Source organism: Sceloporus occidentalis, unplaced genomic scaffold (assembly GCF_023333645.1).
Source record: "Sceloporus occidentalis isolate IW3139 unplaced genomic scaffold, rSceOcc1.0.p SCAF_4, whole genome shotgun sequence".
Classification (NCBI taxonomy): Eukaryota; Metazoa; Chordata; class Lepidosauria; order Squamata; family Phrynosomatidae; genus Sceloporus; species Sceloporus occidentalis.
The window spans coordinates 185,755,705-185,777,553 of NW_028316984.1; the positions used below are offsets into that span (position 1 = coordinate 185,755,705).

The window sequence follows — 21,849 nt, forward strand, 5'->3', positions numbered from 1 at the left end:
TGGTCTGTTTGGAATAGTTATATCACTCTGTTACTGTATCCTGTCATGAGACTCGTTACAGCAGGTTTAACCATATTTGCCTTCTTCTGTTAAGAATTCATTTTGTTTATTTCCCTGCTTTGTGGATTAGTATAGAGGTATCTAAGACCATGAGATGTTCTCTCTAGCTGCATCACATCCTTATCAACATCCACTGGTAGATTCTTCCTCTATTGCCTCAATTCCGCAGTATCATTAAGGGTGGTGTCACCAGTACTCTATATCTGTTGTGTGGAATTCTGTCTCCCTCTCATGTACAATTCATTGAAAGCCCTCCTGCTCAGATTTGGGGGACTTCTAGCAAATATTCTTATCAGCAACTTAGAGGTTCAGCCCAACTTTTGCCAGAAGTCCTTCTTCATGAAAAGTCAGATTTGGTCCAAGAAGCCCAATCTTTCCTGTTGGTATCATCTCCAGACCAAGTTATTCACTTTTAGTATTATTTTTCTCTCTTTCTGAGTAATGACCTTCAACAGGAAGAAGTGGTGAAATCCTTGTAGTCCCTTGCAATACAGTGAATCAGATAATGTCTTGCAGTATCAATTTGATCATCATTGTCATAATAAAAAAGGCATGCAGTGGGCCCTTCCCTTATCCGGGGAATCCATTCTGGATTCTCCCGCACAAGGGGAAATCCATGTATGCTTGCATCCCATTACAAACAATGGGGTGTGTCCTTGCAACGTGGGGCAGCGTGCATGCCATGGGTGCGCATGCCATTTCTTTAATTATCTTTGGCTTGGATCAAACATCTTTAATTTAATTTCTTTAATTCCTCTAGCTTGGATCAAACATTGATCAGAAAAGAGACTGCAGCTAAGAAATAACAAGACTAGGAAAGGGAAGGACAGCTGAGAAAGAACTAGAAAAGATCCTAAAGTATAAACATATATACCTGAGCACAAACGTTAGAATCATACAAGCCATTGTATTTCCCATCAACATGTACAGATATGAGAGCTGGACAATGAAGAAAGCTGATAACAAGAAAATCAACTCATTTGAGATGTGCTGTAGAAGAGTGCTCAAGATAACATGGGCAGCTAAAAAGACAAACAAATAGATCCTAGAATAGATCAAGCCCGAACTCTCTGGAATCCAAGATGATGAAACTGAGGTTGTCATACTTTGGCCATATCATGCGAAGGCATGACTCATCAGAAATTAGAAAAGACAATAGCACTAAGGAAGATAGAAGGTAGCAGAAAAAAAGGAAGATCCACACCAGACGGCTAGACTCAGTTAGGGAGGCCACAGGCCTGAGTCTGCAGAACAGTGGAGGATAGGGGTTCTTGGAGATGTCTCATCCACAGGGTTGCCATGAGTCAGGGCTGACTCGAAGGCATTTTAAAAAATGGCATTTTGGGGGCTTTTGAAGAGCTGATTGGGATAATATTAATGCATACATTATAAGCATCCTCCAAGGGTTTTTTTTAAAAATCATTTAAAGTCATCCTTGCAAAAGCTAAATTTGAACACATGTACAGGCTCAGTTCCTCAGATCACAGGGTCATGCATTCTTAGACATAAACCAGTTCTAACACCAAGCTTAAAAATTTGCATAGTAGTCTGATTTATCCTCATTTTTGAGTTGTGCAGGGAAGATGCATTTCTTATGACAGTTTAAGTGCTTCCCCTTACCAAAAGCAGTTCTGACAAAATGTAACTTAATAATAATAATAATAATAATAATAATAATAATAGGTTCAACAAATTAAGAATTCATGCGTTGTTGTGAAGCATGACCTCTTGAGTTCTGATTCTACTAGTATTAATTGTAATTACCCTCCTTCTGTTTTGCAGCTCATAACTATGAATTTTGCATTCACACTTTGGGAAGTATGTCTCCATCATGGACTTCCCCTAAAGATGCTGTGAAATAGATATGCAAATCAATGATACTGCACAATCTGTTGGTCTCGTGATTTCCCTTCATAACCCCTTCTCGCAACCTATCATTCTTTTTCTAGAATTCAAGATGTAACTGTGCTAAAAGGAATACTGAGATCAATTTTTCATTTTAAAAAAATCTATTCTCATGCTTGCCAAGCACAAAGTTCATTTTGACATCATATTGAAAGCTGTTTTAGATATATGAATTTTACAAGTCTTTTAGTCCTTTTATGCTCGGCATTCTTATGATGGGAGATGATGCCATCAAGAATGACAAATACTGAGTGCAGATTTCAATATTTGAGTTGCCCCTGCAATAATTACCAACCAATCTGTTTCAGAGAGTTTCTGCAACAAATTTTGAAGGCTTGATAGTATCTGAGGAGCAGGGGTAGAGAACTGCCCTGGTCTTGTTGGTGGAAGCCAGTGGCTTTGAGGTCACTGGGATGGAGAATCCACTCTGGGGTTTAGTCGACATTAAAGGAGCATCCCTTTTTTGCCATTATTCATTACTGAATGTAGCAAACAGTGATGGAGAATCTTACATTGGCTCTCTATGCTGTGTATGCCATGGTTAATGGATGGCTAGCTTATTTTGTGGAAAGAGATGCAAATGGAGAATATACAGTCAGCCCTCCATTTGCATGGATTTTTTATCCATGGTTTCAAGCATCCATGATTTGAAAATATTTTTTAAAATATATAAATTTCAAAAAGCAAACCTCGATTTTGCAATTATATAAGGGATATCATTTTACTCTCCCATTGTTTTTAATGGAACTTGAGCATCCAGGGGGTGGGGGGTGGGGTGGGGTCCAGGAACCAAACCCCAGTGGATACCAAGAATCCACTTTAATTGGAAATGATGAAAAAAAATAAATTGGTTTTTTTAGCTGCCGCATCGCACTGTTGACTCATGTTCAACTTCTTGGACTCCTAGATTGCTTTCACATGTAGTCTCGTTCAGCCAGGTGTCCCCCATCCTATATCTATGCATTTCATTTTTCTGTCCTAAGTGCAATACCTTACATTTCTCTGTGTTGAAATTCATTTTGTTAGTTTTGGCCCAGCTTTCTAGTCTATTCAGGTCATTTTGAATTTTGGTCCTGTCCTCTGGGTTGTTAGCTATTCCTCCTAATTTGGTGTCATCTGCAAATTTGATAAGTATGCCCCCAATTCTGTCATCCAAGTCATTGATAAAGATTTTGAATAGCACTGGGCCCAGGACAGAGCCCTGTGGGATCCCACTGGTCACTTCTTTCCAAGATGAAAAAGAGCCATTGTTGAGCACTCTTTGGATTTGGCCAGTTAACCAACTACAAATTTTGTAGAATCCAGATGTAGCAATAAAGTAAGTTTCTTTTTACCTACCAATGTATCCTGTTTATTTACCAGAAGCTCAGATCTAGTTGTTTTTACCAAATACCTGTGGGGTATATGCTTGTTGTTGTGTTGCTGCTGCTGCTGCTAAACTGATTTAACTGCAAATAACCAAAACTATAATTCTAACAGGTTATGGGCCCCAGGTATTCACCACAAAGTTTTATTTAGGGTTGTGGCTTTGGAAACCAGAGTTTTTGGATTTTTGGCACAACTGTGGTTGCCAGTGGATTTTGTTTTCTGAGCTTTATAAACAGGTTTGTATTTTTGTGAGCAGAGATAGCTCAACCAGTGGTTTATGGTCCATCTTTGCTACCTAAACTAACTGAGGATAATTTTAATATTTGGCTTCAATGAATGAAACTTCTATGGATGAAAAAAGAATCCTATATAACTTGGAAACAGAACATTCAGAAGGAGAAAGAGAGAGACAGACATGGGAAAAGAATCATGCAAAGGTGAAATGTTTTATTGCACAGATTTTTGGAGATGACCGACATATTCATGTAAGAGATGAAACTAATACTAAAAATATGATTGAATCTTAAAGAAATACTATGACAAAGCAGACATTAACCATCAAACAGATTACTACAAAGATCTGTAGACACTGTAATTTCCCAGTGGTGGGAATTATTTGAAGCATATTCAAATCATGAAAACGCTACTAGATAAGTTTTATTTTTCCTGGTGGTAATCTAAACGATCAGCAGAAAACAGCAGTGTTATTGGGATCTCTGCCTCAACAATACTTGGCTTTTACATCCGGAATTGAAACTTTGCAGCAATCCATGCAAGAAAATTTGATGTTTGATGATGTATTGTGTAGATTTAAGTCAGAAGCAGAGCAGATTCAAAGTTTACAGAGAAAGAGAGACAATAGCAGCTTCTCTCAGTCAGATTTTGAGTCTGGATCAAATGTCACTGCTAGAGCTCAGCAGAGGTAGACATTTGCATATGAAGTACCAAATGGCTCATTAACAAGAAAGAGAGATGTTCATTGTTTTTCATGTGGCTGAAGGGGACATTTTCAGAGACTGTAGGGTGAATCAGATGAATCAGACATCACAGATGACATCACCAAAACCAGCCAATGGTAGCTCTTACTCTCCACAGTTTACAAGCCAGCAAAAACAGGAACAGAGACAATATGAATTTATAAGCATCCGTACACAACTGTAGACTGGAGCAAGTAAACATATGGCAGGAAATTCAGATTTGTTGAGTAACTTGAGTCCAGTTGATGACAATGAGGTTGTGATAACTGCATATGGGACATTTTTACAAGCTGTGTCTGAAGGAGATTGTTTGTTAAGATGCAATACAGAAAATGGCACAAATTTAATCACAGCTAATAAATAATATTTATTATTATTATTATTATTATTATTATTTATTAACCTTTATTTTTGAAGCGCTGTAAATTTACACAGTGCTTTACATAAATCTTTTTAGTTAGACGATTCCCTGCCCTTGGGCTTACAATCTAAAGAGACATGACACAGAAGGAGAAGGGAGTGGTGGAGGGAAAGGGTAAGAGGTCCAGCAGTTCCTCTCTACCTCCAAGGCCTGGACCAAGGCAGATGGACTGGAGGGAGGGCTTGGCTTCATAATGGATGGTTAATCTTCTTCCAGGGAAAATACATACTCACAAGTAGGATAATACATATACAGTACATAGCAATACAGGAAATAGTTTGATAAACAGGCACCAAAGAACATCAAATAGTAAGCGACAATTATGCAATGCCTGGGAAGGCTTCTCTGAACAGGATGGTTTTCAACTCCGTTTTGAAGCTGGTTAAAGAAGTGATGGCTCTTGCTTGTGGGGGAAGAAGGTTCCAGGAGTGAGGGGCAGCAAGTGAAAAGGGGTGAATCCGGGATGGGGCAGAGGAAATCCTGGGCTGAGACAGCAGCCCTTGACTACCAGAACGGAGGGCCTGAGTGGGAAGGTGAGGAGAAAGAAGGTCTGATAAGTAAGGAGGGGCCAGTCCATGGAGGGCTTTAAATGTCGACAGCAGGAGCTTATACTGAATGTGGAAAGGGAGGGGGAGCCAGTGAAGGGATGCCAGGGCTAAGTCAAACTGTTCTAAGTGTATCAGTCATAACTGACAGAGGGTATGATGAGCATTTAAGTGGCAATCTCTGCACAATAACGCATGATGGAAAACTATGTTCCAGAGCATTTAAGTAAAATGGTGTTTATGGACTGTACACAAGAGAGAAGGTCCAAATTTGATGAAAGTGGGAAACCAGGCATGACACGTGTGGTGACAGCTTATACACAAATGGAAGGGGAGAATAAGCAAGCAGAACCAGATTTGGAACTGAACGTTGCTAAGGAAACAGACAGGGTCCCAGCACCACAGCTCAGATGTTCATCTGGAAAAAAACAGAGGAGTACCACCTCTACAATTTTCTTCCATTGCAAGGACATAAATACCAAATGAATGTTTTACAAAAGAGGACATAGACAACCTTTGCAAGGAGCATGTCACAATAAAGACATTAATAAGTGTGGCAACGTCAAGAAAAATAAATGTTGAGCACTTATAAGCTACAAGAGATTCAAATGAGAAACTTCATGAGGCATTAATCAAAAAAGATTTTAAACAAGTTACCTTCTCAGTCAAGAACAAAATATTACTGAACCTATAGAATTCTTAAGACTCAAAGAGGCCTACCCAGTGGCTACACCTATGAAAACTAACTACTACATGATAGATGGACACAGTGAACATTTACCAAACATTAACAAATTCAAAAGTGGTATAGAAAAATGTTTGTACTTAACTGCAACTACAAGACCAGACACTGCATCAGCAGTTAGAATTCTTTCTGAAAAGACTAGTTTATCTAGAAAAATGAACTGGAATGCTATGAAAAGAGTGGTCAGATATTTGAAAGGTACAAGGCATTTAAAGTTAGTTGCAATAGTCTCAGACTAATAGCCTATACAGATGTGGACTGGGCTAGAGATCCTTCGGATAGACAATCTACCAATGGAAACTTGTTCCTTCATGGAGAAGGATTGGTGATTTTTTGTGGGTTTTTTTGGGCTATGTGGCCATGTTCTAGAAGAATTTCTTCCTTACGTTTCACCAGCATATGTGGCTGACATCTTCAGAGAAAGTTTCTCTGAAGATGCCAGCCACAGATGCTGGCGGAACGTCAGGAAGAAACTCTTCTAGAACATGGCCACATAGCCCAAATACCCACAAAAACCATGGATGCCAGCCATAAAAGCCTTTGACTTTACAGGGATTGGTGAGTTGAACAAGCAGGAATGTAGATGTTATTGCACTTTTATTGATGGTAGCAGAATACATTTCAGTATCTCAAGTAAGTCAAGAAATATTATGGTTATGTCAATTATTGGAAGAATTTGGAATAAAGTAATCATTGCCTATAGATGTTTATGAGGATACTGAAAGCTGCATTTAACTTTCAAAGAGTGAAGAAATTAGTTCATGAACCAAGCATTTTCATGTGAGATATCATGTGTTGAGAGATCTATAGAAAGAAAAGTTTATTGAAATATCAAAGGAAATGGCTGTGGATATTCTCACCAAGCCACTACCTAGAAATCAGTTTTAATTCCTGAGAAATAGGATGAATCTTGTCAGATGAAGACAAGGATTGATGAGAAGGGGTGTTGGACTATTAGCATCAATGCTTGTTTTGTAGATTACAGTATGTTTTCTTTCCTTGAGAAGTTTCTTTCCTTGAAAACTTTCCAAACTTGCTATTCTGTTTGTTGTAAGACTCTGAAGTGGTGTGTGTCTGTTGTCCATCTGTCCCGAGCTCCTGTTTTTGTTTCAATATTTATTGGAACTTATTCCTAGATCCAAGCTGTTCTCTGAATGCAAGAGTACTCCAGTTGAAAAATAGCAACAGTATGCAGAAGTGTCGACAGCTTCCTGTGTATTCCAATTTCTTAGTGTAGTGTTCTTCAAATTAGCTTGTAGTATCAGTATGGTGAGGGTCTCTTAGGGCAGGGATAGGCAACCTTTTTGAGCCGGGGGCCAGGTTGCTGTCCCTCAGACAACTGGGGGGGCTGAAGCCAAAAAATAAATAATTAAATAATTTTGTAAAAAATTAAATAAATAAATAAACCGGGACAAATGTAGGACAAAAATTTCAAATGGAGGACACTTTTTATTAAAAAGTGGAGGGCATGCTAAAAATTTGCTGATTTTTAAAAAAATGTTAATATAAATGCATGTTTTGGAGGCTTCTATAGACAATTGCCCTCCTTGCCCGCTGCTTGCCCCCCCTTGCCCGCCTCCTCCTGATAGGCCAAAGGCCCCACGCCCTCACTTAACAGGCCAAAGGCTCCGGCGGCAATCGACAGCAGGACCGGGCTGGGGCCGGTCCCAAGGCCTTGCCAGGCCGCATCCGGCCCGCGGGCCGCAGGTTGCCTACCCCTGTCTTAGGAGGTTGGAGATAGACAACAGATTCATGGAGTGCGTGTTTGCCTCCAAGACATATGTGTACAATCAATGTCATAGGGAACGCAAGTCAGAAGGCAGTATTTATTGTTTTCATGATTTCTAAGTTTGAATGTCAGTTCAAGCTTGATGGAGAGATGAACTAAATTAGGCAAAGGAGTTTTATACAAAGCAATAATACGTATTAATAAGTATGCAGTAGCATTTAACTGCTAGACATTATGATAAAGCTCACTGTTTATAAATAAATTTTCATGACAGTGTATGTATTTTACAGTATTTAATTTTTCTCTGACTGCCTGCAAGTTTAGGGGATTTTGAACCTCTTCTGAGTAAAATACACAAATAGCATCATATAATGTTGAAAACCCAATAAAAATAAAGGATAGGATTTGGGGGCATTTTAAATTAAGCTTCAAAACATCTTGGCTGGATTTCTTGTAGTCAGTGCAGAATGAAAAATAATTATTTAAGGAAAGAGTGATAGGAAATGAGCATGCTTATGAATTTTAATAGTTTTTCAGGAGAGGGGAATATCCACACCATCTGATTGTTTTCTCCAGAGAGTGCCCTAAGATTTTGTTTTAATTTATGTTATTGTTAAAGCTATCTGAATTTTGGAAGTGAATATAAATTGGCTTTGTTTTCCCTGTAGGTTGAAGATTCCATATTTCACCTCATCAAGTTGGAACTGCATCAGTGATCATTTTTCTGTTATCTTTTCTTCTCTGTTTCAAACATAGATGTCCTTGCCCTTTACCTCTTCCATTTTACAGGTAAGATGGTATATTGCAGAAAAAACAACAACATTATTAATACTTAGGCCTAAACCTGATGTGACATTAGTGACATTTTTACATGTGCTGGCCAGATTTAATAAATAAATAAACCCAGAGCCTCATGCTTCATGCAAATAGCCCTTGATTGGAATTTAGACAGCGCTGGGGGAGGGGGGGAGGGAGGGGGACGGGACAGTTGACCCTTCCTCTTGTTGCTATCTAGTTCAGCCTCCCCCAACACCTGCTATTGAATAAGTGTTATAGACTCAAATAATATAACCATAGAATTGAGTGAAATTTAAGGTTGACTTGGGGGTGCTTTGATTGTGTATTCCTGCATGGAATATGATTCTATGATTCTATGACCATAGCTTGCTTTATATGTTATCATTGTGTCAGTGGTGGTAGCTTCCCCATAGAGGAATATTGTATTTCGCAAAGTCTGGAGTGCAGCTTTGTTAGGGATAAGTGAATCATATGCGAAGTAAGTATGGAACATTTCAAAAATGTACACAATGCAAGGAAAAGGTAACTTGTTTTACACTCCCAGTGTCATCCACCTCTAGCCAATTTGTTGTCATCATTGTTTGCCTTCAAGTTGTTTCTGACTTATGGCAATCCTAAAGCTTTTATGGGGTTTTCCTGACAAGATTGGTTCAGAGAAAATGTACTTTTGCCTTTCTCTGAGGCTCAGTGAGTATGACTTGCCCAAGTGGGTTTCTATGGCTGAGCAGGGATTCAGACCCTGGTCTCCAGAGTCATAGTACAACATTCAAACCATGACACCTTGCTGGCTGTCTAGCCCAGGGGTAGGCAACCTTTTTGAGCCGGGGGCCGGGTTGCTGACCCTCAGACAACTGAGGGGCCGAAGCCAAAAAAATAAATAATTAAATAATTTTTTAAAAATTAAATATATAAATAAACCAGGACAAATGTAGGACAACATTTTCAAATGGAAGACACTTTTATTTAAAAAATGGAGGACACGCAAAAAAAATTGCTGATTTTTTAAAAAATTGTTAATATAAATGCATGTTTCTGAGGCTTCTAGAGACAATTGCCCCCCAAAGGCCCCGGTGGCAATCAGCGGCAGGACCAGGCTGGGGCCAGTCCCAAGGCCTTGCCGGGCCGCATCCGGCCCGCGGGCCGCAGGTTGCCTACCCCTGGTCTAGCCAATAGATGATTTTATTGCAGCTTTCAGCAGCACCAGGTCAAATGTCTGGTTAACAAACACAGCTTGAAGGCAAATAGCTGTGTTTTACCTGGTGATCTCTGGCTTCTAGTGTTACGTAGTATACTGCCTCTGTGCAAGAATATAAGCAAAGCCCTGCTGAATAGTCCCAAAGGCTTGTGTAGCAATATCATTTACATTTCTATAGTAAATGCTTAATAGTAAACTCAGCAATCTTTAAGTGGTTTACAATCTGTAAGCCAATTGCCTCCAACAAGCTGGGTATTCATTTTACTGACCTACTAAAGGATAGAAGGCTGAGTCAACCTTGGAGCCCTGGGATCTAACTCACAATCTTGTGGCTATAATACCAGCATGTAACCTTCCGTTCACACAGTGTTTAACCAGTTGCCTATGGGAAGCTCACAAACAGAATATGAGTGCCATCATAGCCTTCTGCATATATTTGCCAGCAGTTCCTGTATCCGGGCATACTTCCTTTGATATTAAAGAAGATGATACTGAAGAAGATAATTTGTTTGCATTGTCTCACTGAAGCCCTCCAAGTGGCATCAGTTAATGTTGATATGAGCATAGCATTATTTCTTGTGATCTTTTAAGAGCTGTTATGCATTAATTTTCCTGAATCTGTACACAGGGAAGGAAATGTTCCAGTTGCCATGTAATTTTTCTCAGTTGAAGTGTTCACACAACTGCTTTAAAAAGTTGATCCATCAGCTGCAAGCCTTAGGTTAGCAATGGCTCACTATTGTTGAACCTTGTTGTTGCAAGGGTACAAATAACACACCTTTGACATTAATTTGTTTGAATTAACGTTAACATATTGCCATTTTCAGTTCAGATAATTATCGCTAGAGAGGTGGCTGTTTCATTACAGTGAACAGAATTATTTGATGAATGTATGATCTCATTGTCTTCATTCTGAATAACCAGAGTCTTACATAGTTGCATTATTTGGTTGCCAGTTTTTGTATTGAAAAATACAAAATACAAGTATATTAGTTGCTGCCAAAGGTATAGATTCTTTCAGTAGAATGTCATGCATTGTTGCTATGTCAGTACACATCTATAGAAACTACAAAGCAGATTAAGCTGTGGGATGCTCCCATCATTTTTTAACTTTTATTTCATTTTATTTTTGTTTTCACATTGCAGTCAATAATGTAGTCCAGCTCCAGGGCACAGCTCCTCTTCTCCTAGCATTATGCATTACTTTTCATCTGTCTTCTAGCAAACTCTGCCAGTACTACTTTCTGCCAGTGTGGCATAATGGTTTGAGTGAAACCCACTGGGTGACCTTGGGCAGGTCACATGTTCTCAGCCTCAGGGGCAAGGTAATGGCAAATGTATTCTGAACAAATCTTGTCAAGAAAACCCTGTGATAGGTTCATAAGTTGGAAACAATTTATGGTAAAAGCATACTTCTTCCTGCTAAAATCTGGCTTGCCAGAATTTTTTCTGGCTGTTTCCAGAAGAATCAGTAGCTAACATAAGTCATTTCATAAAATGGAACACTGAGGTGTTATATGTTGAGTTGATGCAAAACATTTGTCAGTTTACAATTCAACCTCCTAGTTTTATACAAAGCCCTTGTAGACTCTTCTGGCATTTAGATCTTTGAACCTGCAACACTTAACAACAACTTTGTTTATTCATATCCCACCTCTCTCCCACCATAGGGATTCAAGGCTGCTAACAAAAAATTTAAAGCCATACAAGATAAAAACAATAAAAAGCGTTAAAAATATAGATACAAGGTTTAAAAAACAATTACAAAATTTAAAAACGTTACATGTTAAAATTTATAGTGTATTAAAAATTGTAAACAAACCTTAAAATCTAAGTTACATAGCATTTAAAATCCAACCCTTGTCAATTTGAGAATGTCTGATGCCCCAAGAATGTTTTTATCTACCACTTAAGGAGAGAGGGATGGGGCCATCCTGGCCTCTAGGGAGGGAGTCCCAGGGGCTGGGAACAGCCACCAAGAAGGCCTTCTCTCCACCAAACAAGCCAGAGAGGGTAGTGGGACAGAGAGAAGGCTTCTCCTGACGATCCTAGTGCTCTAGTGCGCTCGTAAAGGGTTTATTGTTGTGTGCCTTCATGTCATTTCCAGCTCATGGTGACCCTAAGGGGTTTTCTTGGCAAGATTTATTCAGAGGAGGTTTGCCATTGCTTTCCCCTGAGGCTAAGAGAGTGTGGTTTGCCCAAGGTCATCCAGTGAGTTTCATGGTCAAGCTGGGCATTGAATGCCGGACTCCAGAGTCACAGTCCAAGACTCAAACCACTGGCGGGATACAGACGGGCAAAAAGAGGTGTGTTCATGACGTCATGAAGGTAGAGCCTTCAGACGGCCCTTACCTGAATGCCACCATGAACACGCCGCCCGCACGCCCCAAGCGGGAAGAAGCGGCATTAAAAAGGTGCTGCTTTTCCCCGCTTCTTTTCTGTATGATGCGCAGCTGCTCAGCTCCGTCTGTAAGCTGCTGCACCGGTACGCCAGAATTGTTACGCTGCTAATTTAAATTGCCCATTTAAAAGCTCCGTGTCTGCTGCGTCACATAATGAGTCGGGGTCCTGGAACATGCGCAGTTTGCAGTCAGGCTTTAATTGTAGCGTCAGCTGCCATGCAGGTGTGGAAGCTGCAGCACAGGTGCAGCGCATTTTAAGACTCGTAACCATAACCCTAACCCTAACCCTAACCCTAGAGCAACATGTACGCATGCGCTGCTAGAATCGGGGAAAGTTTGGAATTTAAAGTGAACCCCTACACACATTCCTGTGCCATTTTCACCTAACAATAAAAAACCCCTAAAACTTTAAATATTTACATATGTACGAGGGAGGTGATGGGGGATGGCAGGGGGACAGCGGTGGCAGCGGCGACAGCTGTGGCTGTGCATTGCAGATTCAGCAAGAGCGCGGGGACCAAAGAAGAGGAGGCATCCATGATGCTGGTGACATTGGCAACGTGCAAGCGGACAAGGATGCCAACACCAGCTGATCACCAGCTGGCAGGAGACCACTATTGTTCTTGGGCAGGGCGAGGGAAAAAGTTTTAAAGGGGCTTGGGCGCTTTAAATGTGCACATAAGCTTTCTGCCGCCTCTGCTGAGCGCCACAGCTGTGCAGCTGCGCATCCGCCAGCCGGCAAAAGAAAAAAAAAGCCCCGTTTTTGGCCGCCCGTGAGGAAGCTGCCTCTCTCTTTGCAGCGTCCTCCGAGGCGGCGGTTTGGAAACTGCGGGTCAGAAACGGCCCCAGGTGAGGCGTCTTCACTGCCCCCCATGTGGAAGCCCCAACACCTGAGCCACGCCCCTGGGGCGGGCGGTCTGGAAGCTCCGTATTCAGCAGAATACACCTCCAAGACGTCTTCCCCTGCCCGTCTGTATCTCGCCACTATGTCATGCTGGTACAGCCCTTCAAATAACCTGGACCCAGGCCGTATGACAACAACTAAAGAGAACTTTTCCAAATAGAAGTATTTTACCACATTTCACATTGCTTGTATTGAGTAGCTTCATTCCAGACAACAAAATGCTGCTGTTTGGAAGATTTTTTTTAAATGTGGCACATCTTTAAATCTTGAATGTCTGTCCTTTGTCTGTCCTTCACATCTTGTGCTCTCTAATTCTTCTTAAATTGTAAATGGTCTCTTCATCACCTTCTTGATTAACCTTCTCTTCCCCAATTTATGCTGTATTCAGGAATGGTGAAAATTTTAAAACCCACGCTTCTTTCTCATCTGTGCAGGTGAATTCTCAACAACCTCCTGTGATGAGTTTCTAAATCAGCCAGTGACCTCTGCACCTCTTCTCAGGGCCAAAGTAGATGTAACATAGATTTCTGCACACACACACTTTTTTGTGCTTTTTCTTAAAAATTTAAAAGCAAACCTGAATGAACACAGGAAGGAGTGGGAAAATGGGAAAGGCTGATTAAGCTTGACATCTTCATTTTTTTTTAATTGCTAGTATCATCTGGAAGTAGACCATTTATTATTATACCCTTCCATGCAAAAAAAAAAAAAAAAAAAGATGATTTGTGTTTAATCTGCTACTTGGTCCACCCTGTCATATATAGCAAGATACCAGCAGACATAATCAGTGTGTTGGTGATTGATCATCCAGGCAAAACTAAACAAAATGAATTTCAACAGAGATAAATGTAGGGTGCTACATTTAGGTACGAAAAAATGAAATGAACAAATATAAGATAGGTGACACCTGTATATGCTAAAAAAGCCAATGTGTAATTCTAATAATAATAGTAATAACAACAGTAGTAGTAACAACAGCAGCAGCATAATAATAGTGGATGGTTTAAATCCAGTTGATGGCCTTGTTGTAGAGCCAGTGCAGTATCGTGGTTTGAATATTGGACTAGGATTCCAGGAGATTAGAGTTTGAATTTCCAATCAGCCATTGAAACCCACTGACCTTCGGTAAGTCACTACTTTCTCAGGAAAGTAGTGGCAGATCTCTAATTGTGCAAAAAACAAAACAAAACAATAATCCTCTGATAGGTTTGCTATAAACTGAACTCAACTTGAAGGTAAATAACAAGAACAGCAAGAGTTTCACCTGAATAGTGTAGATGTGCTGAATAGTGAGTCAGCTCTTTTGTAAATTCCATTTATCCAGTAGATCTATTCTGGTTGAAATTAGCAATTGGATTTAGCCTGATGACTTCCTTATATTTCTTTTTATAATTGTTGTTGGGCTCCTTCACATCATTTCTGACTGATGGTGACCCTAAGGGGAACTTACCATGGGGTTTTCTTGGCAAGATTTGTTCAGATGAGGTTTACCATTGTCCTCCCCTGATTTTGAGAGAATGTGATTTGCCCAAGGGATTCATGGCTGAGCTATGATTTCTTTTTAGGAATTTGGAATGTAAATTATACTTTACCTGTTAGGTAAGAAAGTGTGACTTTTAAACTGTTGCCTGATTCAGGAGTATACTTCTGTTATTATGCTTCTGAAATTTTGCCAATGTGAAAACTGGGAATCTCTGTGTTAAAGAGTGCCAGAATTCAGAATAGAGCAAGTTTTAGATACCTTGTTCATTTAATCTGGTTACTGCAGAAATGTTTCTACTTCAAATGTCAGATGGGATAATTTGATTCTTAACATCCAGTAGCAATTAAGTTTTGTATCTTTTATTCACTAACTAAGCATCCCTCGATTTAAGTGAATTAGGCAAAAGAATTAATCTTAAACAAAGTTAACCAGATTAAGGGACTTAATAAGACGTGTGGGAGGCTAACATATAACTGGAAAGATGGCAGAATTTTTTTTTGTAATAAATCTTCCCTGTACCAGATTTTTTAATGAATCCTCCCAGTACCAGAAATGAGGCTTGAACAAGATTGACTGAAAACATCCAGCATGTGGGATTCTGGTAGCTTTAGCTCTACATGAGCAGATGAGCAAGGCTGCTGCCACACTGAAGAATTAATGCAGTTTGACACTACTTTAACTGTCATAGCTCCATCCTGTGGAATCCTGGGATTTGAAGTTGGTTGTGGCAGTAGGGCTCTCTGACAGAGAAGGCTAAATGTTTCACAAAACTACAAATCCCACAATTCCATAGCATTGAACCATGGCAGTTAAAGCAGTGTCAAATTGCATTAATTCTGCAGTGTAGATTACAGCCCATGGGAGCAGGAGGCTTGAGCAGAATATAGCTAGACAAATAGAATGTTCTGGAGGAAATCTTTATGTCTTAAGAGATTGATTTCTATGTGTAACTGAATCATACATTAACCAATTTGATTTGTCTTGTCTTTCAACTTAAAACATTTTATCTAATGTTGTCCTTTCCTCAGTGGAATGGGCATTCTTGCAGATTGAATATCTCCTCCCCAACCCCAACTACAGGATTGAGGGATCCCCAGGAGCAAATTTGGGGCATCCAAGGAGTTGCATGGAGGGAAGGAGGGAATGATAAATTCAGGTAATCAGAGCAGAAATCTGATCACATAATTTTAGTTGCTTTTTCAATATGTATCCTGTTTTGACTCCCAAAAAATGGGCTAACAATTACGTAGAACAAATTAAGTGAAAGCATAACATGAATAAAAACATAAAACAAGAGATAGAAAGTGCAGTTTCTATTTCTTGGGTCATCCTGTACATGGGTTTGTAATCTGCGGATTGTAGTATCCACAATTGGGCCTGCCCATTCTCAATAGCAATAATTTGGACCTTGTGCAATTTGCCATGTACATGGGGCTCCAGAACAGAATGCCCCACAGATACGAAGGGCCGGCTGTACACCATTCAAGAATAAATTGTACCAACCCTGTTTAAAATATTCAGTCCACAGCAAGCGAGGTCAGTTGCAAAAAACCCACCTGAATAAAAAGGTTTTGCTTGACATTAGAAAGACAACTGGGAGGGAGAATTCGGACACAACCATGTTAGTACTGAATATCAGTATGCAGAGGGATCTTACAGCACTTTTGAGACTAACTTTTGAGCTCCACCAGGCCTGCCTGGAAGAAGAAAAGCCCTTCCTTCATCCTCCATCTTGAGGGGGAGAGAGGCAGGCTAGCTCCAACAAGCCTGCCTGGAAGAAGAAGAGCCCTCCTTCCGGTCCATCTGCCTTGGTCCAGGCCTCAGAGGGAGAGAAGAATGCTGGACCTGATCCCCTCCCCCCTCACCATTCCCTTCTCCTTTTGTGTCCTGTCTTTTAGATTGTAAGCCTGAGGGCAGGGAACCAACCGTCTATTATCCCCTCTGTTGTAAACTGCTCGGATTCCCAGTGATTGGGCAGTATATAAATAAATCCTATTATTATTATTATTATTAACTGAATAAAGCAGATTGTAGTGTAAGCTTTCATAGAATTAGTCTCCTTCCTCAGATGCTTGACTCCATGCATCTCTGGAAGTTGACCAAGCCCATAAAAGCTTATGCTACAATTTCTTGTACACAGTTAATTTCAAAGGTGCTACAAGATCCCTTTTTTGTTTTGTTTAATATATCCTGCTGTTTAGAACAGCAGCCTAGTCCAGTAGGGTGTTCCATAGCCTAGAAGCAGCAACAAGAACAATCTTCTTTTAAAAACATTGTTATTGTTGTTGTGTGCCTTCAAGTCAATTTCCTCCCCTAAGGCGAACCTATCACGGGATTTTCTTGGTAAGATTTGTTCAGAGGAGGTTTGCCAATGTCTTCCTCTGAGAGTGAGAGCATGTGACTTGCCCGAGGTCACCCACTGGGTTTCATGGAAAAGCGGGGAATCGCCCTCTTGTCTTCATGGTCATAGTCCCACACTCAAACTACACTGACACTACATTTTAAGCATAATGTTGACTTGAGTCCAAACACCTTATCCAAAATGCTTGGGACCAGAAGTGTTCTGTATTTCAGATTTTTGAATACCTGTGTGTGCCTATACAGTATATATAAAATGAAGCTGGAGAAACTCTGAAGGTCTGTGAAATGGCAAGAATCACCAAGTTCTTTCTAGATTAGAGATCACAAATAATATGGTTACCACTGGAATAGGAGATCAGCTTGGGTTCAGACTGCTACCACAGCATGGGCTTGACACCACGTAAGATGTGTGTGTTACCATATACATGCTACCCACATGAGTGGGTGGCCTGAATGCACAAGATAAGGCATGGCTATTCAGTTGACCACTATGTGGTTGTCAAAATAATGGTCAAGAATTTAAAGTTTTAACAGAAATAATTATGCTATTTTAAAATGTTAACTGTTGAACATTTAATTTGGTCTAATTGGGGTTGTAATCAGTTATTATTTATAGCTACCAATATTTTGCAAATCTATGTTGATTTAAGGAATTAAGCAGTTCTTGGTTTATATTTGGAAAAATGGAAGAAAACGATAAAACCTCCAGTGTTGAATGAGATGAATTTAATAATAATTTGAGTACTACCATTTCTTAGAGTACTGTACTATGTTTCAGTCCCTTAATAACCCTGACCTGTTCCTGAACATGCAATGAATGAGATTGTGATGGGGCATAGGGAGGACTAGGGTGGTGGCTTACATATGCCTACCTTTTTGGAACTTGGGCTTCAGCAGGATTCAGAGGGGCAGGTGGTGGCACACTGATGGCAAAAGAAGGCTATCCTGGAAGACATGGAGCTGGGAGAAGAAAGGAGTGAAGAAGGAAGTAGGGGTGGGTGAAGGACAGGGGCTCGCTTAAAGGGAAGAAGTAGGATGGAGAAAGGTCAGAGGAAGGAGGTGTGAACACCAGATGGAAAGAAGGACTGGCAAAGGAGATGAAGGGTGAGGTGGTTGGTACCAGGAGTGTTTGGGTCCAGAGAGGGAGAGAAGAGATGGATGTGGGAAGGGTGAAGGGAGGGGAAAGGGTAGGCCCCTCACCCAGTAGGCAGCGAGAAAGTTAGGACACAGAGCTCACAGACCACTTGGTTTACAGGGACCAGGTGGTTTACCAGCTGTGAGGAGGCAAGAGTAAGCCTGGGGTTTGAGGCTCCAACTAATCTCATGGAAGAACCCATTGCAGAATCAATGGGAGCTTAGGGAGGAGATAAATCGGAGACTTTCTCATCCTAATCAGTGGAGTAATGAGAAGGCAGATTGGAAAACCTTGGAGAAGGAGGCAAGAGGGAAAGTCATAGGGTGGCATATTTGAGGGAATAAAGCATGAAGCATGGTGATAGCGCTAACTTTCTGTTGTTCTATCAGTGGGAGGAGTTTATGTTATCCTTACCAAGGGCACAGTACACCTGCTGGCTAAAAGCTATGGTATTCAAGATCCCAAATAAAGCAAACCTTAGAGACACTTGTGTTGTGATTCATGGGCCTTCAACATGCATTCTGTCTCAGGAAGAGGCGGCTCCAGGCTCCCCGGGGACAGGGTCACAGACACACATGTGGTAGTTGAAAGAGGTAAACGGTAACTGTGAACGTAGTTATGTTTTCAGGAAAGAGGAAGCTATATGAGAATAGAATAGTATATTGACAAGCTGGAACATGTTTAGGGGAAGGTGGCCAAGATGGTAAAATACTTTTAAACTGAGGTCCAAAACACACTGCATAAATAATCCAGGTTGAAGCTGCTTTAACTGCCCTGGCTCAGTGCTAGGCAATCTTGGGAATTGTAGCTTATTGTGACACCAGGGTGCTCTGACAGAGAAGACTAAACATCTCACAAAACTATAGTTCTGGGAATTCCCTAGCAAAGAGCCAAGGCATTTAAAGTGGTGTCAAACTGAATTGTTTCTGCAGTGTGTTTTGGACCCAAGTCCTTTGAAGTCTGGCTTAGGGAGCTAAGTATACTTAGGTTTGAAAAGAGAAGATTGAGAAGGGTTACAGTAGTTGACTTTACACATTGTAGAAAATGGAGCAAGCTTGTTTTCTGTTGCTGCCAAGACAAGTGGATTCAAATTACAAGAGATTTCATTTTAAGTACCCTCTGCTCTCAATATCCATGCATTTCCCCCCATAAATTCAACTATAAAAAATAAATAAATAAATAAATAATTTTATTTATATACCGCCCTTCCAACAGATCAGGGCGGTTAACAACAAGTTAAAAACAATAATAAAAAACATCACTACATACAATACAAACATCCCAAATTCAATAAAAAACAGAAAAGCCCCGAATTAGCCAATCCCTTGCCAGTGAAGAGGAAGGAGGCCCATTGGACTTTAGTCGGGGAATGCAATACAAAAAAGGAAGGTCTTTAGATCCCTTCTAAATTGGGCCAGGGAGGTGGCCGAGCGGAGCTCTATGGGCAGCGTATTCCAGAGGGCCGGGGCGGCGATGGAGAATGTCTTCCTAGTAGTGGAGACAAGCCTAGCCCCGGGAACCCTAAGTAATTGCTGCCCAGATGTTCTGAGGGTGCGGGACGGAATGTATGGGGAGAGGCGGTCCTTCAGGTATCCTGGGCCCAAGCCATTTAGGGCTTTATAGGTCATCACCAACACCTTATATTGCGCCCGGAAGCGAATCGGCAGCCAATGCAGATCTTTTAACACCGGTGTAATGTGGCTGGCCCTGGGAGTACCAGTGACCAGCCTGGTTGCCATGTTTTGTACCATTTGTAGCTTCCGGGTTTGGTATAAGGGTTGCCCCATGTAGAGTGCGTTGCAGAAATCCAGTCTCGAGGTTACCAGCGCATGTACCACAGTTTCAAGGTCCCTCTGGGCCAGGTATGGACGCAGCTGGCGAATAAGCTGAAGCTGATGACAGGTGCTCTTGACCGTCGCATTCACCTGAGCAGTCAGGTGAAGGGACGAGTCAAGAAGCACCCCCAGACTGCGCACGGAGTCCTTCACAGGGAGCGTGACCCCGTTCAGGACAGGTGGAACCACCGCCATTCCTGGGCCAGGGGAACCTATCACGAGTACCTCCGTTTTCTCTGGATTCAGCTTGAGTCGGTTTTCCCTCATCCAGCCCATTACTGACTCCAGACAGGCCACGAGAGGAGAGACGCCATCCTCAGTCACTGCATCAGTCGGAGACATAGAGAAGATTATTTGGGTGTCATCAGCGTACTGATAACCCCGCGCCCCATGTCTCCGGATGATCTCTCCCAGCGGTTTCATGTAAATGTTAAATAGCATGGGAGACAGAATGGCTCCTTGAGGGACCCCAGTTTTAAGGGCCCTCTCATCGGAGCACACGTCTCCCAGCTGCACCATCTGGGACCTCCCAGAGAGGTAGTACCGGAACCACTGGAGCGCAGTGCCCCCGATTCCCACCTCTGCCAGGCTCCCCAGAAGGATACCATGGTCTATGGTATCGAAAGCCGCTGAGATGTCCAAGAGCACCAACAGGGACACGCTTCCCCTGTCGATGCCCAGACGGAGATCATCGACCAAGGCGACCATGGCCGTCTCAACCCCGTAACCTGTCCGAAAGCCAGTTTGAAATGGGTCCAGATAATCCGTTTCATCCAAGACCGCCTTAAGCTGGAGTGCAACCGCCCTCTCGATCACCTTCCCCAAGAATGGCAGCAGTGAAACTGGCCGATAATTATTATGTACCAGGGGGTCGAGGGAGGGCTTTTTTAATAAAGGTTTTACAATGGCCAATTTAAGAGCAGATGGAAATTGCCCTTCCCTCAAAGATGTATTAATAATCCGGCGTAACAGTAAAGTCACAGCCGGTCCCCCCTGGGCCGCTAGCCACGAGGGACAGGGATCGAGAGAGCAGGTTGTCTTCCGAACACTTCTGAGGATCTTGTCCACATCATCGGTACTTACCAACTCAAACCGATCCAGTTTAACAAAGTCCACAGAGGCTCTGGATGCCTCTACCCTAGGTTCTGCTTGAATGTCGGCGTTAAGACCTTCGCTTATCCGAGAGGTTTTATCCGCGAAGAAGTTATTAAATTGGTCGCAGCAGGCCTTAGAAGCCGTCGCAGCTCCCGCTTCCTTGCCCGGAGATCTTCCGTATACCAGGGCTTACGTTTGGAAGCGGGTCTGAGAGGGCGCTTGGGAGCGATGCTGTGTATAGCCCTCGAGAGACCGGTATTCCAAATACCAGTCAGGGCGTCAACAGAGTCGCCGTCACTTCCAACCATGTATCGCTCTAGGGCTTCCTGGAACCTTTTGGGTTCCATCAGCCTTCGAGGGTGGACCATCCTAATAGGTCCGCCACCCCTGGGAGGGATCTGGGTAGCGACCTTGATTTTTGCCTCTACCAGGAAGTGATCCGTCCATGGCAGGGGGGAAATATTTGTTATTTCCACCCACGGATTTCCCGCATCCGAACAGAAGACCAGATCGAGAGTATTACCCACACAATGCGTAGGACCCAAGATCAGCTGGGACAGGCCCATGGCCGCCATGGTATCCATGAATTCACATAGCTGGCCGTGAGGGAGATGTTGAAGTCGCCCAGGACAAGTAGCCTGGGCGTCTCCAGCATCAGTTCAGCGACCAGCTGTGTCAGCTTGTTAAGGGAGTCCGTTAGCGCACGGGGTGGCCGATACACCAACAGAATCCCTAGACTGTCCCTCGCTTTTAGGGTCAGGTAAATACACTCGATGTAGGACGTCTGTCGGATGTGGTTCCTGGTGAGTGACACGGTGTTCCTATGTATCAAGGCCACACACACCCCCCGCCCACCTAACCTGGGCTGGTCCTTCACCGAGAACCCGGCAG

General features: G+C 41.9%; 1 protein-coding gene across 2 annotated transcripts in view; it reads left to right on the top strand.

Moving 5' to 3' along the window:
* Positions 1–21,849, top strand: part of TRAF3 (TNF receptor associated factor 3) — a 127,685-nt gene that overhangs the window by 64,983 nt on the left and 40,853 nt on the right. The window contains exon 3 of one of the 2 annotated variants that reach the window (XM_089522584.1): positions 8,419–8,539. Coding sequence is in view for 1 of the 2 variants with exons in the window: in XM_089522583.1 (XP_089378709.1) it covers positions 15,676–15,688 (13 nt within the window). In the remaining variant the exon portion in view is untranslated. Of the gene's footprint in view, positions 1–8,418; positions 8,540–15,335; positions 15,689–21,849 lie in introns of those variants that run through there. The other variant, XM_089522583.1, reaches the window with a different exon arrangement.